The sequence below is a fragment of the Psittacula echo genome (genome assembly GCF_963264785.1).
Source record: "Psittacula echo genome assembly, chromosome: 2".
NCBI classification, from domain to species: domain Eukaryota; kingdom Metazoa; phylum Chordata; class Aves; order Psittaciformes; family Psittacidae; genus Psittacula; species Psittacula echo.
This window is the reverse complement of record NC_137737.1, coordinates 12456832-12471798: the sequence shown is the minus strand read 5'-3', so window position 1 is coordinate 12471798 and position 14967 is coordinate 12456832. Positions and strand designations below refer to the sequence as shown.

Sequence of the window (14967 nt, the reverse complement as noted above, 5' to 3'; positions counted from 1 at the left end):
GTGAGTTGTACTGAAGAAACGAGAGTAGCAGTTTCAGGTGTGGCACGAATTCTTTCCTCTCCCTTCCAGTTCCTGTATTTTTAGTCATTTCTTTCAGATTGACTACTTTCTCTGTTGTTTTGTGGAAGGTAAAAACTTCTGTTTGTGATCCACTGTCCTGGGGAAAGCATTAAATATTGTCAAATACCAGTCAAATGCAGAAGAAGCTGAGAAATGAAGAAGCATTTTTGTTAACCTTTGTATAAATCCCAAATGAATCTAAGGTGACCCACACAAAAATACTGGTTTTAAGGTGATTGTCCTTTGAGTGACAATATTGCAACACATTGGCCTTTGTATCCCAGATGCTTTTAGGCAGCTCCTAGCTGAAACGAATTGTTAGGAATCCTGTCATCATATCGTCAGTAACTCCTAAGCAAGGAGGCAGGGTGTCCAAATGTGTGTTCAGTACATGGCTTGGAATAACGTAGAATCTAAAGACACATGGAACTTTGTCTGGGACAAAGTTGTTTATTTGGTTTGCCTGCTTTCTTAAAATTTATGAAGAATGTCTGCTGTAAATGTAGCTAAAAATCCCACTGTCATCTGGCAGAAATGAAATAGAGCTATATTGTAGCTGACACAGTATTACAAAGCTAAACCTGGAGAGACACGTTAGTCTGTTTTTCTAACAGTTCTTTTTGGAAACGGTTTTTGCTAGATTTTTTAAATTTAGTTTGACATTTTTGAGCATCTGGCATTTGGCAGCTTCACTAATAACACTTTTGTGCAGTCTAACAGCTTTTACTGTTATTACATTTTTCCTAATCTCCAGCCTGACCTTTCTCACTTCATAATATTTATTTCAGTCTCTCAGAACAGAATCACTTAGGGTAGATTCCAAAGCAAAGTATGTCTCTCTTATGTGATGAATATATTGACCATTTTAAAGTGGATAAACTAGCAGTAGTTTGTTATGACATGTTATTTTTTTTTCCCAAACTTTTATCCCATATGATGCCTGCGGATATTTTTCCTGTGGTATGTTCCAAAGCTCGAGTGCCATCACATGGCACTTGTACACTAAACACAGAAATGATTAGCTTCACTGTGTCAGAGGTGACTTCTGCTTTTCGGACTAACCGGCCCCCTTTCATCAGAGCAGGAATGTCACACCAACCCCAGAGAAGTAGCTGAGATTTACTTCCCATTGAGGAGTGTCTTTATTTTATTATGTCTGTTTGATCCAACTTGAAAAATTTGGGGGAAATAAATACTTTCAGTCCTTCCCTTTGTCAGGAATTGTGATGTCTTAATAATGGTGCAATTTAATTGGATAATAGAATCACAAAATGGTTTGGGATGGAAGAGACCTTAAAGCTCATCTGGTTCCAAAACCCTGCCATGGGCAGGGACACCTTCCACTTAGACCAAGTTGCTCTAAGCCCTGTCCAACCTGCCCTTGAACACTGCCAGGGATGTGGCAGCCACTTCTCTAATAGCAGCAATCTCACTCTTAGTTTTCGTTAGAATGGATATATATTGCCAATATTTATAGAAAATTTATTTGTTCCAATTCATTTTACCAAAAGAATCTTCAAACAATCGCAGTTAGTGTTTTGCATAAAGTTACTTCTGTAATGCCACCAGCTAGCAATGAGGATCTTGGTGCAGTTCTAACATTTTTTTCCCTATTCTACTCAGTGCTTTTCAGGCCACACCTTCAATACTGTGTTTGATTTTGGTCCCTGCTGTACAGAAAACATGTGGACAGGCTGGAGAGGGTCCAGAGAAGGGCCACAAACTGTATGAGGAAAGGCTGAGAGAGCTGGGTTTGTACAGCTGAGAGAAAAAAAGGCTCAGGAAAGACCTCGTCACTGTGTTCCGATATTTAAAGAGTGGCTACAAAGAAGATAGAGACTCCCTTTTTACAAGGAGTCCCATGGAAAAGATGAGGGGTAATGAGCATAAGTTACTCCTGGAAAGATTCAGACTGGACACGAGGAAAATTTTTCATAGTGAGAACAATCAGCCATTGGAATGAATTTCCCTGGGGAAGTGGTGGATTCCCCAGGACTGAACAACTTAAGATGTGACTGGGCAGGGTGCTGAGCCATCTAGTCTAGGCCATGCTTTGCCAAGAAAGGCTGGTCCCTTCCAATCTCTAACATACTGTGATACTGTGTGATCCTTGAGGTCCCTTGCAGCCTGGTGTTATGTGATTCTGTGATAAATTACTGTTTATCTTGATGTGATTATCTTTCACTTCTGCTAGATAAATATTTTTTTAGGCACCTTGAGCCTTCTCTTGTTACTCTGTATCAAAGATTTGCCCATCAATCAACTGGAGGCTTTTTTAGAACAGCTGTGAGCTCCATTATTCCATATTAGCTGCCTTATTTTATGAAACTTTAGTTGGCATATTCCCCCAAATATGAAGAAAAAAGAAAATTAGGTACTAATAAAGAGATAGTGGAGATCTTAGTTAAGAATAGTCTTTCAGAATTTCCAGCTGCAAATTTTTCTTTAACCACTTGGAATGTTCTGAAAAGCAGAGGATGGTTTATACAGCCAGTCCAGTCCTTTCTCTGTTCTTGTCCGAGATGACGATACAGGATTGCTGGTGGAAAGCTGTGGCATTCACTTTGTAAATGCTTACCCTAGAGGCTTGTGTTTCCTTGAAGCCAATACAAAGTAGCCTGTACAGCTTGTTCTTTCATACTTGCATCATATCCAGTTCATTTTTCTTGCTCACAAAAAGGTAAAGACAACAAAGGTACACTTTCATATGTAGAGGATAGACTTGACTGCAGGGTCAGGACAGGAATAGGAAGAGTTAGATGTAAGTGATTGTGCTGAGTAAGCAAAAAGTCCTTCAGTGGACAGCTGGAGTTTGTGTTCCTGGTGGTTTCAAATGCTTGCTATGCAGATTAAATAATGCTTTGGCAATGACAATTATTAGGAGTCACTTGGAGATCTGACTGAGGGTTATTTGGTCTTCTAGCTCAGTTTGACTGAGAAACTGATTTACATGTTGCAGCAGAGCAAACCAGCTCACACTGCAACGATTTTGAGATCTGGATTGTGGCAGGTATCTGAATACATGCTGACTTCTTAGCGCAAGATGTAGAATAGGGATTCTGGGAGTTGAATAGGGACTTAGGAGAGTGCAACTTGATTTTGTTCGTTCCAGGTTCTCTTTCACATAAATCTAAAGCTTTATATGAGATTAGGCATCTATGTTTCTCTCTCTCCGTCTGAAATCAGAACCACAGAATGGTTTGGATTGGAAGAGACCTTAAAATTCATCCAGTTCTAACCCCCTGCTGCCTCCTGGTCCAGTAGAGCAGGTTGTGCCAAGCCCCATCCAGCCTGGCCTTGAACACTGCCAGGGATGGGGCAACCACAGCTTCTCTGGGCACCCCGTGCCAGTGCCTCAACACCCTTGTAGAGAAGAATTTTTAACAAATGTGTAATCTCAGTGTCCCTTGTGTAAGTTAAAAACATTCTCCTTGTCCTGTCCCTACAGGCCCTTATAAAAAGCCCCTCTCCAGATTGCTTGTTGAATGATTTATGATCATGCTAATTGAATGATTTTAATAATTCAAAAAACTCTTAGTTTTATTAAATTAAGTTTGAAAGTCTTGTCTCTCTTCTGAAATATATTTCCTAAGATAAAAATACTTTAACTGGACTTAAGGGACTACAATAAATTTTCCACTGGTAGAGTCGTCTTAAATACTGACTGTAGCCTCTGGAGGTGAACTCCACTAGATGGTAGTTCAGAGCAAGAGTGTAACCCTTTTCCTTGTCTCACCTTCAGAGACCATCACTGTAAAATCTCTTCTTTCTGTATTCATCAGGGATTCTCTTTTTAGCCTTAAGTATTTTCCATTGTATAAACTTGATAAGCCACTAAATAAGTTGTGCTAAAAACAAGACCTCACAGCAGCCTTCCAGTATCTGAAGGGGGGCTATAGGGATACTGGGGATGGACTCTTCATCAGGGACTGTAGTGACAGGACAACGGGTAACAGGTTAAAACTTAAACATGGGAAGTTTAGATTGGATATAAGGAAGAAGTTCTTTACTGTTAGGGTGGTGAGGCACTGGAATGGGTTGCCCAGGGAGGCTGTGAATGCTGCATCCCTTGTGGTGTTTAAGGCCAGGTTGGACAGAGCCTTGGGTGACATGGTTTAGGGTGAAGTGTCCCTGCCCAAGGGCAGGGGGATTGGAACTGGATGATCTTAAGGTCCTTTCCAACCCTAACTATTCTATGGTTCTATAAAAAAGGAACTTATATTTGGGTTTAAGCATGTGTAATTGCAAATCTGTGCTTTTGTATGCTGAATTCAAATGTGAGAACATGGAGTACTGGGCAAAATATAAACTTCATGTGGCATTTTTATATCTGTAATAAGTTTTACATATTTTTATATATATATACATATATGTGTGTGGGTGAGATCCGTGCATCAGTCAGAAAATTTTCTGAATGTAATTTTGTGTTCTTTAAACATTTTGGGTTTCTATTCATAGTTATTTCAAAAACATCTGCACTGGCTTGCTCCACTGACCTGTATAGCTTACTAAAATAATGTTCAGCCTTTACTTTTTGCCTGGATAATGAGATCTTTCATTTTTAGCAATAGCTATTTGTCACTTAACTCTTACAGTTAGATGCTACCTCTTCTTCCAGGCATTTTATATGTCCATGGTTCTTAGAGCAAACCATTTCCATTGACATCAGATTTTGTTCCCATACTAGCTTGGCCAATTCAGAATTCGGAACAGAAGCAGTATTTTGTGTGTATTTTCTTTTTTATCTGTTGTGACCTGTGAAAACTAATTAAACACTCCTTAGAACCTCTGATTTTAAATATCAAGCCACCAAATAATAACTTTTATTTTGAAACCAAGCTGTTATAATGTGTGAAAAGGACTTAAAACCCTGTATGGCTAACATACTACTAGAAAAATGCATGACTTCTTGCCTGAATATAGTGTTTGAGGGGTGTGTGTTTGTCCTTAACAGGAGGATATTGCAAAGCATTTTATAGTTGTTCTATGTACAGAACTTTTAATTTTCACATGTTTTCTGTTTATGAAAACATTTGTGTGAGCAGACGTGTTGAGATGTCTTTTCTTTGTTAATCCTTGAGGCCAGTACATAATTTCTCACTTACTTCAATGTGCTTTTCACTAATCAATTAAAGTTGTTTTGATTTTGTTTTTTTTTAATTGAGCAAGATTCTGGTTTTGAAGTGGCCCCACACATTTAAATGGTTTTAGTGCTACAGTTCATTCCAATGAGATAATGGTATATGCCTAGTCAGAGCCCTCCAGAGCATTTTTGGGTGGATCCGCTGTATTTTATTTGCTAGGGTTTAATTCTTTCTTCTGTAATGCTTGTTTTGAGGCTACATTGACAAAGTCAGTGTGTTGGCTGTAGTATTGTGATGTGTCCTGTGACATGGAGTGTAGAAGTTGAGTTCCCCCTCAACTTTTGCACAATGTGGATATAATGCATTCGCAAAAACATCAGGTAATTAAAATAGTTTGTGATCTAATGGAGAAATCAGTATGGCTAGTGGATAGCATTTTGCTTCGTATTATTTACTAAATATTGGAGTAACAAAGAGCTTTAACTTCAGTTTGAAGCAACTGTTGTTCTTTTGCACTGTTCACGAGAAGTCGTTTATGGATTTTATACAAACAGCATTGGTCCAACTGGAGGAACTGCGGAAGATTACTCCAATGAGTAATGTTTTCTAATTGTGAGTTGTAATCAACAAACCCAGTGTTTAGACTGTCACGTCTACCAAACAGACTGTCTGTATATAGAGAAGATTATTGTGGGTGAATAATTGAAAGGAATTTAGGAGATCCAGGAAGTTTTATCTTGCAGTGGATGTTGATATATATTTGTTTTGATACTGTCCTCACAGCTGAGAGTAATACAGAAACATTACCTTAAAAGTGCCAGCCAAACTAGGCATCTTGTCTGTGACAAATATCTCCTGTTCGCTCCTGTAATTAGGGGATTTCTGCTAGAGATAACTGAGAAGGGAAAAGAAAGCCTAAGAATAGCTTTTAAACTTGCTACCTCTTTGAGGCAAGACCCTTAAATCTGATTCGTAAGGATTCTGATGGTTTCTGTTGGTTTTAGTAGTAGCAATCAAACATGTTGCTCCTTCCATGTTGGCTTCTCCCCTCTGTGTTGGTCACTGGCTCCACAGAAGAAAATCAGACTTGGCTCTTTGATCACTTAAGGTCATTACGTTATACAGGCCTGGTACATTAACTGCATCCAATTTCAGCCTTAAATTATGAAGTTATACTGTAATTGATGGGCATTAATCTCTGGCAGGGGAATAGGATTGATATGTGATACTGTAACCTGTTCAGTTGATCCTGTAAGACCTCCTCAACTGGAAGATTTTGTGATGATTATTTAGAAGAACATGATGAGTCAAAGTAGAGAAAAGGAAGAGAACATCCTTCTGCCTACAGCTGCTAATCTATGTTAATTCTCTAGCTGAATAAAACTGCATTTAGTTTTCTCTATTCTGCACTTCATTGCTTCTAACTCATGGCAAACAGATTGTGTGTACTTGCTAAAGGGCCAGCCTTGCCCTCTGTTGTAAACAGTATTTTATTTTGAAGTTAGCTCTGTTTAGATGTGGAATAAAACAGGAAAACTAAGGGGGGTAAAAATACATGTGTCAACCGTAGTGTCATGATTTTAGTAGCACTTGTGGAATTCAAGATATCCTTATGGCAGTGTGGAGATATAACACAGACAACATGGCTCTGTTGAGCAGCAGGTGGAGGCCAGTAAAGATACCATCTGAATCCTACTTCAGCTGCCCCAGCAAATTGCAAAAGAAATTCTGTCTAAAGTGAATGAAGGGCCAGGAATCTATCTAAAATAAAGATCAAACACATCATCAACCCTCACAGCATAAATCCAACTGTTTACTCTTAAAAATGTGCAGGAATAAATAGAACACAATAGCATTCATTGATTGTACAATCTGATAACTCTGAACAAAAGCTGATAGAGAATGCTAGTTAGTTCTTTTTTGTACTAAAATAGTAATATGTGTTTATGTCGTACTTGTCCTTGATTAAATTACTGATTATTGTCTTCCTGGTTTAGGTTATGGTCAGACTGGTCCAATGGTTCAGAGAGGTGGATATGACTCCATTGCAGCTGCTGTTTCTGGTCTCATGCATATCACAGGACATGAGGTATGGTGCTCAACTTACACATTTAATAGAATCTTTGTGCCATATACTAAAACGTGGTGCTGCTTGGAGCAAGTTAGCTTATGCTATATCTGCTATGCCCTTCAAAGTCCAACAAGGGGTCTTATCTCTGGGAATCTAAGGAAATTATAGGGCTTATGTCCAGCTGTCTCACTCCAGGCTTGCAAAGCCAATGCCTGAGAAACAGAAAAGGGAAGAAAAATGGTATTCTAAATATCCAGAGAATAAATTGTCAATTTGTAGTCACTTCAAGAGCTGTAATAGACACATTGTTGACACCTGGATGACAGAACCGTGCGTATGTGTGGGAAGTCTCATCCATGCTTTGATATTGATATTTCCTCCTTAGAGAGGGAATTGTGAAGCCACCCAGATGACTCTGACAAACTGTCTTTTCACCCGTCCTGCCTGAAAATAAGTGGAGAGATGCCATTAGTGGTTCTGGAAAAGCTTTGTTTGTTGTTCTTCCCAAGAAGATTTCCAAGATCTTTGGTAGTTGCAGTAGTGCAGGAAGCATTACAGAGCTGTTTTAGTATCTGCATTCCAGGCATATATAAAATGTGTGTCTTCACCTCAGAAAAATGCTGGTCAAATAGGCGTTTACTTAAGCTGTCTTGAATCACCTACAGATGCAGGGAATGTGGTCTCCAAATGTCTGTCTCAAGTTGAGGTAGTGTTACAAGTCTGTTCCATGCATCATAAACATTATCTAGTCTTCTGTGGTGTGCTCCTGATACCCTGGAAGCAGTAGTGCAGAGTATGATGCTTGCCTGCCCTAGATAAACATAGAGTTCATCAAGTTTCTGTACTTAGTGTCAGACATTCATGTTTGACTAGGTTGTTGAAGGCTAACCATACATGCTCTGGACGTAACTCTACTGCAGGATCAATATTCTGCCAATAGATTTGTTTTCTGCTGGGAACCATGACAAACATCACAACTCTGTGCTTGTGGCAATTGTTGTTACCAGAGTCATCCTTCCTATTAAAAAACCTCACCAAAATAACAAAGGAAAGTCAAGCATTGTTTGACTGAGTAAGCTGAAACATCTTCTGCCTCATGTCCTAAGACCCTAAGACTATCTGCCTGTTGCTGCCATGGTAATGATACATACTCATAGGATGTCACATCTCGGAACATGAGAAGATGTCAAGCTGAGTGCAGGCTTTACAGGTGCTTCTTTTCAAATGTATAAAGCAATGGCTGATCACAGTAATTGTAACATTAGTAATATTTACTTTCTGACCTTGGTGTCTGTAGAGTGAAGGCTAGTACTTCCAATACAATGCCAGAAACTTCAGGCACAACCTCAAGATATGCCAAACAAAATTAAGTGGAAGTGTAAACTGTGAGAAAGAGGTAAATGTTGTTAGTACCAGTTGAATAAAGGAAAGTATGTTGAAAAAAATTAAAACAGGACTCTTGCGAGGCTTTACAATGGTATGGCAATGACAGAAAATACAAGTGTTACACTGAATAACTGCATTTAAGTTGTATTATGAGAGTAATATTCCTCAGTGGCCATTATGAAGATGAATTTTATTAAAAGATTGTGTTAACATCTACAGTGGAAATCCAGATGTTTGCATCACCTCACCAGGACTTGAGGCAATGTAATCATAGGAATCATTTAATCATTGTTAGCAAAAGTTCTGGGTATTCACTGGGGGCTTTTAATAATTCATTCAAACTTAGTCATTCTTTTATATGATTAAAATAAATATGCTAAGACTTGCTTCTTTTTTTTTTTCTCTTTATTTGTAGTTGGTCATACAGGATTTCATCAGTTTCTCCAAATCATTTTCTGATGTACAGAGGGACAGTTTTGTTTCAAAGGCCAAGTGCTTTAAAGTTCCGTGACTCCAAAGAAGCAAATGTGCCTTCTGTTACTGTAGTGAAAATATACTTGAGTGGCTTTGAAAGTCATATTGTGTGCTTGCTTGAAAGTTATTTTAAAATAATTATTAATAGTAAAATCTTCCATGTTCTGCATTTATGTTCGTGTGACTGGGTTGTGTTTAAAATTCCATAAAAATAGCTCTGAGAAAAGCAGATAGCCTTGTGGAAAAGCGGCTAAAGAAGAAAAAAGAATCTTACTCACTTTTTTGTGCTTTTTTTTCTTTACTAAACCTGAATTATTTGTTGACTAGATAACATGGAATTGATATACTAAAATTAACGTCATTTGAAGCATATAAGGCTGAGAGGGTTGGGCTTGTTCAGCTTGGAGAAGTCTCCAGGGAGACGTTACAGCAGCCTTCCAGCACCTAAAGGTTATCTACCAGAAATCTGGAGAGGGACTTTTTACAAGGGCATGTAGGGATAAGAGAAGGGGGAATGGCTTTAAACTGACAGAGGGGAGGTTTAGATTAGATAGTAGGAAGAAATTCTTTAACAGGAGACTGATGAGACACTGGCACAGGGTGCCCAGAGAAGCTGTGGCTGCCCCATCCCTGGCAGTGTTCAAGGCCAGGTTGGATGGTGCTTGGAGCAACCTGCTCTAGTGGAAGGTGTCCCTGCCCATGGCAGGAGGTTGGAACTGGATGTGCTTTAAGGTCCCTTCCAACACAACCAGTCTGGGATTCTGTGATATTTTAGTAGACTTTTTTTTTTTTTTTCCTTTAAAATATAATTGAAAATACCAATCTTATGAACTGGGGGGAAAAAAGTTATAACAAATGATGCTGGTTTTGTATTGTATGGCGATAGCTATAGTTAACCAGCATAACTTCAGTGTAACACTGCTCTGTGAAATCTTCCCTTCAGTAAAGAAGACATTGAATGTGCTTGCAGGATGGTCTTAGAGGTATCAGCTGATGCAGTAAAGAAACTTATAATGAATTCGACCAGCAACAACAAAACACCTAAATGCATCAATGAGGTGCTTAGTTTTGAGGTGTGTTAATACATATTTACAGCTCCTCACAAAGCCTTTTAATAACTGTATACTGAAATTATGTCCTGTATTTGACGCTTTAAAACTTGGTAGAATTAGTAGGAATATATTTTCCATCTTAGCTTAGAGAAATTTGATATTGTAAATTTCAGTTTGTTCCAACCATTTAGCTACTGATTTAATGTCTTGGGAAGTAGTTTACTGTTTCAGGTCACATAGCTTTATTGGGTACTGAGGCCGCTCTTCCAGTCAGTGATGTCTTAATATTAAACCATGCAATCAATATATTAACAGCACAGGATTTTGAGCAAAACTTAAACCTTCATTAAGTCTGTCACATATGTAACGTTTGTTTTCTTCAGTAGTTTATTTCATGTAACACTATAATTTTTGAAGCGGTAAAGAGACCACAGTGGAATAGGGTAGAATTTTCTGACTAAAATGTGTGTATTTTGTCCAAATTATCTTCTTATTAAAGGGATAAAATCAGTGTAATACAAATGTGGAATGCACGAAAGATACACAATAACATCACATTTGGCACTCAGTGTAAATCTCTTTAAAGGGAAACAAGGTCATGTGCTTTATACATCTGATTTTTAAGATCTGAATGAAGATTCCTGCATAAAGAAATCCTGAATAGCTTGCTTTTTTAATCTTTTTTTGCTAGGAAATAGTTGCTACTGGAATGACAACGCTGATTACTTTGAAATGCTTCCGAGCAAAGCTCTGAACCTTCAAATCAAGCTACAAGTTCTGCAATATTGCAGAATAGGCTCAAACAACTGCATTTGTGCTAGTATGGTTTTTTGCTGATTTTTACAAAAACAGACATGCAGTGCACAGTAGAATGCTGTCTTTAAACCATGTTTTCCTGTGTAGAAACCTGCATAGAACTCAAGCTCTTACCCATGTACTGGATTACCTCTGTGTTAGAAGTGTAGGGCACCTGTGTAACTTGAAGTTCCAAAGTGTTTATTGAACATTTGCATTTGTGGCAGATCTGCTTTGTGTAAATCTGTACCACAAACCCATTTTGACTGAAAGTGGTTGTTTCAGGCCACATTCAGTGTTTCTTTACATAAATTAAAATATGCTAAAAAGATGAAGTTTACACCGATGACACTTTTATTGTCTTGGATGACATAATTTATAGATATTTCCTGGTTAAAAACTGCATTCCAATTTTATATTTGATGAACTGAAAGCTTTTTCCTAATATATTCAGATACACCAGTGCCAAATGAATATCCCTTTGAAAATTTCTATGACTCATTGAGGCAATAGCTTGTAATTAATTAAATAAAACCCAATTTGGGTACAAATCCCCTTCCATTTCCAAGTGGATTATTACAGGCAGTTTTTGATAGAGTATCTCTATAGTGGTGCATTCTTGCTTGCTAAAGAAACATCTTCGTTTCACTGAACATGAGACAGCAAGACATGAATGGGATCTACAATACCAGAGGGGCCATTCTTCAGCTTAAAACCAAACCAACTGCAACAAAAGAGCGCACATGGCGTATAGCTCATTGCTGTTGAAAAAATATAGGCATTGCTGGTTCATATTAGCTTCAGCAGCTATTTTCCATCTGTAAGGACTACTGAAGTTAGAATGGTTTTATTAAGGATGTCATTTCAGAACAATTTTCATTTTTAATGGATAATTTTTATATTACTGATGTAATTTTGGGAAGAAAAATTATGTCAGTGGGTAAAAAAACCCAACAAACTAAACACAAAAATACTTGGGAAAGCTTCCAAGATGTGGAAGTTGTGGCTATCTCTGGGCCAGAATGTGCTGACAAATTATAAGGAATTTGGCGAATAGCAAAAATTAGGAATAAAAGTGTAAACTGGTGGTAAGATTGAGCAATAGCAAAACACAGAGATGGGAAAAAAGGGTCTGGTCTACTGGAGTGAATCTTCATCTTTTCAGATGGACAAAGGGCAGGTCCTGGTGCTGTCCCTGGTTAGGGTTCAACCCAGCCCTTGAGCCTGGATGACAGCTTTGATTGCTTAAAGCACTTTCTCCCTGACTAGGGCTACATCTTGTCCTTCTACCAGAGCATTAATACCACTTTTGGCTGGCAGGGACGGTAGCGGTATTTGTTACTTATTAAACGATGAATAAAAGCTACTGTATAGATCCTTACTTTGCTCAGGGAACTAGGATAACATTAACTACACAAAAGTACTGCGATGCTGTGAAAAGCGCTGTCTAAAGGAAAGTTATTTCTATGTCTGTGTAGATTTATTCTTCATATAAAGCAGCTTCATATCCCTTGTTCTGCAGGATAGAGATTAAAACCTGAATGAGTCCATTTCACGGTACTTAGAGTTGTGCATCCTCTCACAGGCTGGTTTATGGCACAGGTGGACATTAGAGGATGGTAAAGAGTGACAAATGGCAGTTACTCATGGATCTTGGTAGAAAGACCAAGGAAGAGTAGAAATTGTATGGACTGCTGTGGAATTGCAGGTTGCAGGATGTGAACATAACTCTCTTGCAATCTTAATGCATGATTCTATATAGCGGTTTAGACATGACTAATTAAAGTCAGAATCTGACCTCAGACTTTTCTGAGTGGGAAATGGGAGAACATCTTAGAAGTAGCACTTTTCCTGTGTAGAAGCCTAATTTGACTGAAATTAGTTCCTTTTGCTGTTGATTACAGAAGGGCTATATTTTGTGCCATTTAATTAGCTAAGTTCTGAAATACATGATATAAAATGAAGATTTGTCCCTTGGTGCCAGAAAGAGGGATGATCTACTGAAAACAGGTATTCGAACCAACAACTTTTCAGTGATTATTGGTCAGGAGGTCAAAAATTTGCATGTATTTGTGTATGTAATGTGTACATGTGTAAACAAAACAAAGTTGGTTTTGTTTTTCCACTAGAAGCCTGGAGTCTGTATACAGGAAAATACAAACCTGAGGTTTGGCTGGGATGGGGGGTGGCAGAAGATGAGGGAGAAAAAGAGTGAGAAGAGCAAAGCAATATGGTTCTTTCAAGCACACATGAACTAGGTCAGCATATTGTGGAAATCTTTTAGACCTTTGGCCTCTGGGCATAATGAAGTTCAGTTTTCACTGGATTCTCTTGTCTCTAACAGTATCTTTTTTCTTTTTGCGTTGGTGAGTTGAAGCGTTATGTTATTAGGGCAAAAAATAGCATAATAAATCATTCAGTACTTGCAGTCTGCAGCATCATGAAGTTGTGAGTATTGTGTAGATACTGTAAGAATATCTGGTTTTCAGTGGTGGTTTTTATACTTCAGTTCACTCAAGGATACTCTCATTTCTTTCAGTTTGAAATGCCAAAACATGTAAGCACCTTTTTCACGAGTCTGGTATTAAATGTACTATATCAGTAATAATTCGCCTCTGTTTTCTCACCTCCCTCCCTCCCCTTTTTTTTTGTTGTTTATTGTTTGTCTTACTTTGTTTTGGGGTGTTTTCTTCTTTTCTTTAGGATGGTGAGCCAGTTAGAGCAGGAGTAGCCATGACAGATCTTGCTACTGGGTTGTATACATACGGAGCAATTATGGCTGGTTTACTTCAGAGGTATAAAACGGGGAAAGGACTGCACATCGACTGCAATCTCTTGTCATCTCAGGTATGGGTTTTAAACATTGCTTTTAGTTGTGTAGATGTTTGAACCTAATCATACTATTTTGACATAAATTAATGCAGATTAGTTAGTACAACTAATGACAACAATAATGCTATTAACGACAGTTTCCTTATTCTGCCACTCTAGTAAGTGACCATTTTATATGATGTGGTTATAGTTACTATTACATTACCTTTGGTTTTTAGTTTTACAAAGGACCTCCATGTTCTTTGAAAATATGGGTTAATCAAAGTTTATAGCATCCCTGAGATTATAAGTAACAGCTGTAATAGACAATTTGAGATAGACAACCATAAATGGTGAAACCACTGTAGGGAGGGAGGCTGTGGCACTGGGTAATAATACCACCAGAGTGACTGAATGACTTGTGCAAAATCACCCTGAGTAATCAATTATCACCCAAGTGTCAAAGTAATATAATCCAGGAGGTCTGCCTTTTGGCTCTGGGAGTTCAAGTATAAAGTAAGCTTGAAGATGCAGTGTTTTCTCTAGGCACATTAAAGGTAAATCTCATCAAAATTGTAAAGACAAAGATGGTTTGATCATGGAAGGTATACCATATACCACAAATAATGGGAACTTTAAATTATTCTTGACCATTTAAGCACCATTGGCACAATGATTTATAATTCAAAAATAGAAAGTGATGTTTATATGAGCTGTATGATTGGATGATACATTATCTGGCTTATGTAGATACCTACTTATAGCAACTGTGTGTATCATGCATAGGAATTTTTAGTTCCATTTTAAAATATGCATCAAAACTGTATGCAGTACTCATCAAAGGTATTACAGTGCTCCATTATTTTATTCTTTATTCAATTGTATTTTTATTTACATTATACCTGTGAGTTCATTTGGGAGTTAAAGTGTGTGATAATGTGAGTACAGGTTGATAGAGTGCCTATTGTGCAAGAAGTTGGCTCTGGTGTGAGCAGGAGGTTGAACAAGATGACCTCCAAAGGTCCCTTCCACCTATGTCATTGTATGATAAGAATGATTTAGACTAATGATTGAGATTGCTCTTGTTTTAATACCTACTGCTCTTCAAATACCTGAGATCAGACTGGGGAAGGAGGGGAAGTCCTTGTTTAAATCAACAAAGATTTTTTAATTTGCTTCAGAAATGTTTGCAAGGACTGAACTCTTCATCACACTTGTGTGTATTTGTAAATTC

At 38.0% G+C, this 14967-nt stretch overlaps 1 protein-coding gene across 1 annotated transcript in view; it reads left to right on the top strand.

Annotated features, from left to right (window-relative positions):
* Positions 1–14967, top strand: part of SUGCT (succinyl-CoA:glutarate-CoA transferase) — a gene marked incomplete at both ends in the record, with an annotated part of 312897 nt that overhangs the window by 32984 nt on the left and 264946 nt on the right. Inside the window, 2 exons of the mRNA XM_080610616.1 lie at positions 7142–7233; positions 13626–13769. Coding sequence (XP_080466742.1) covers positions 7142–7233; positions 13626–13769 — 236 coding nt within the window. The remainder of the gene's footprint in view (positions 1–7141; positions 7234–13625; positions 13770–14967) is intronic.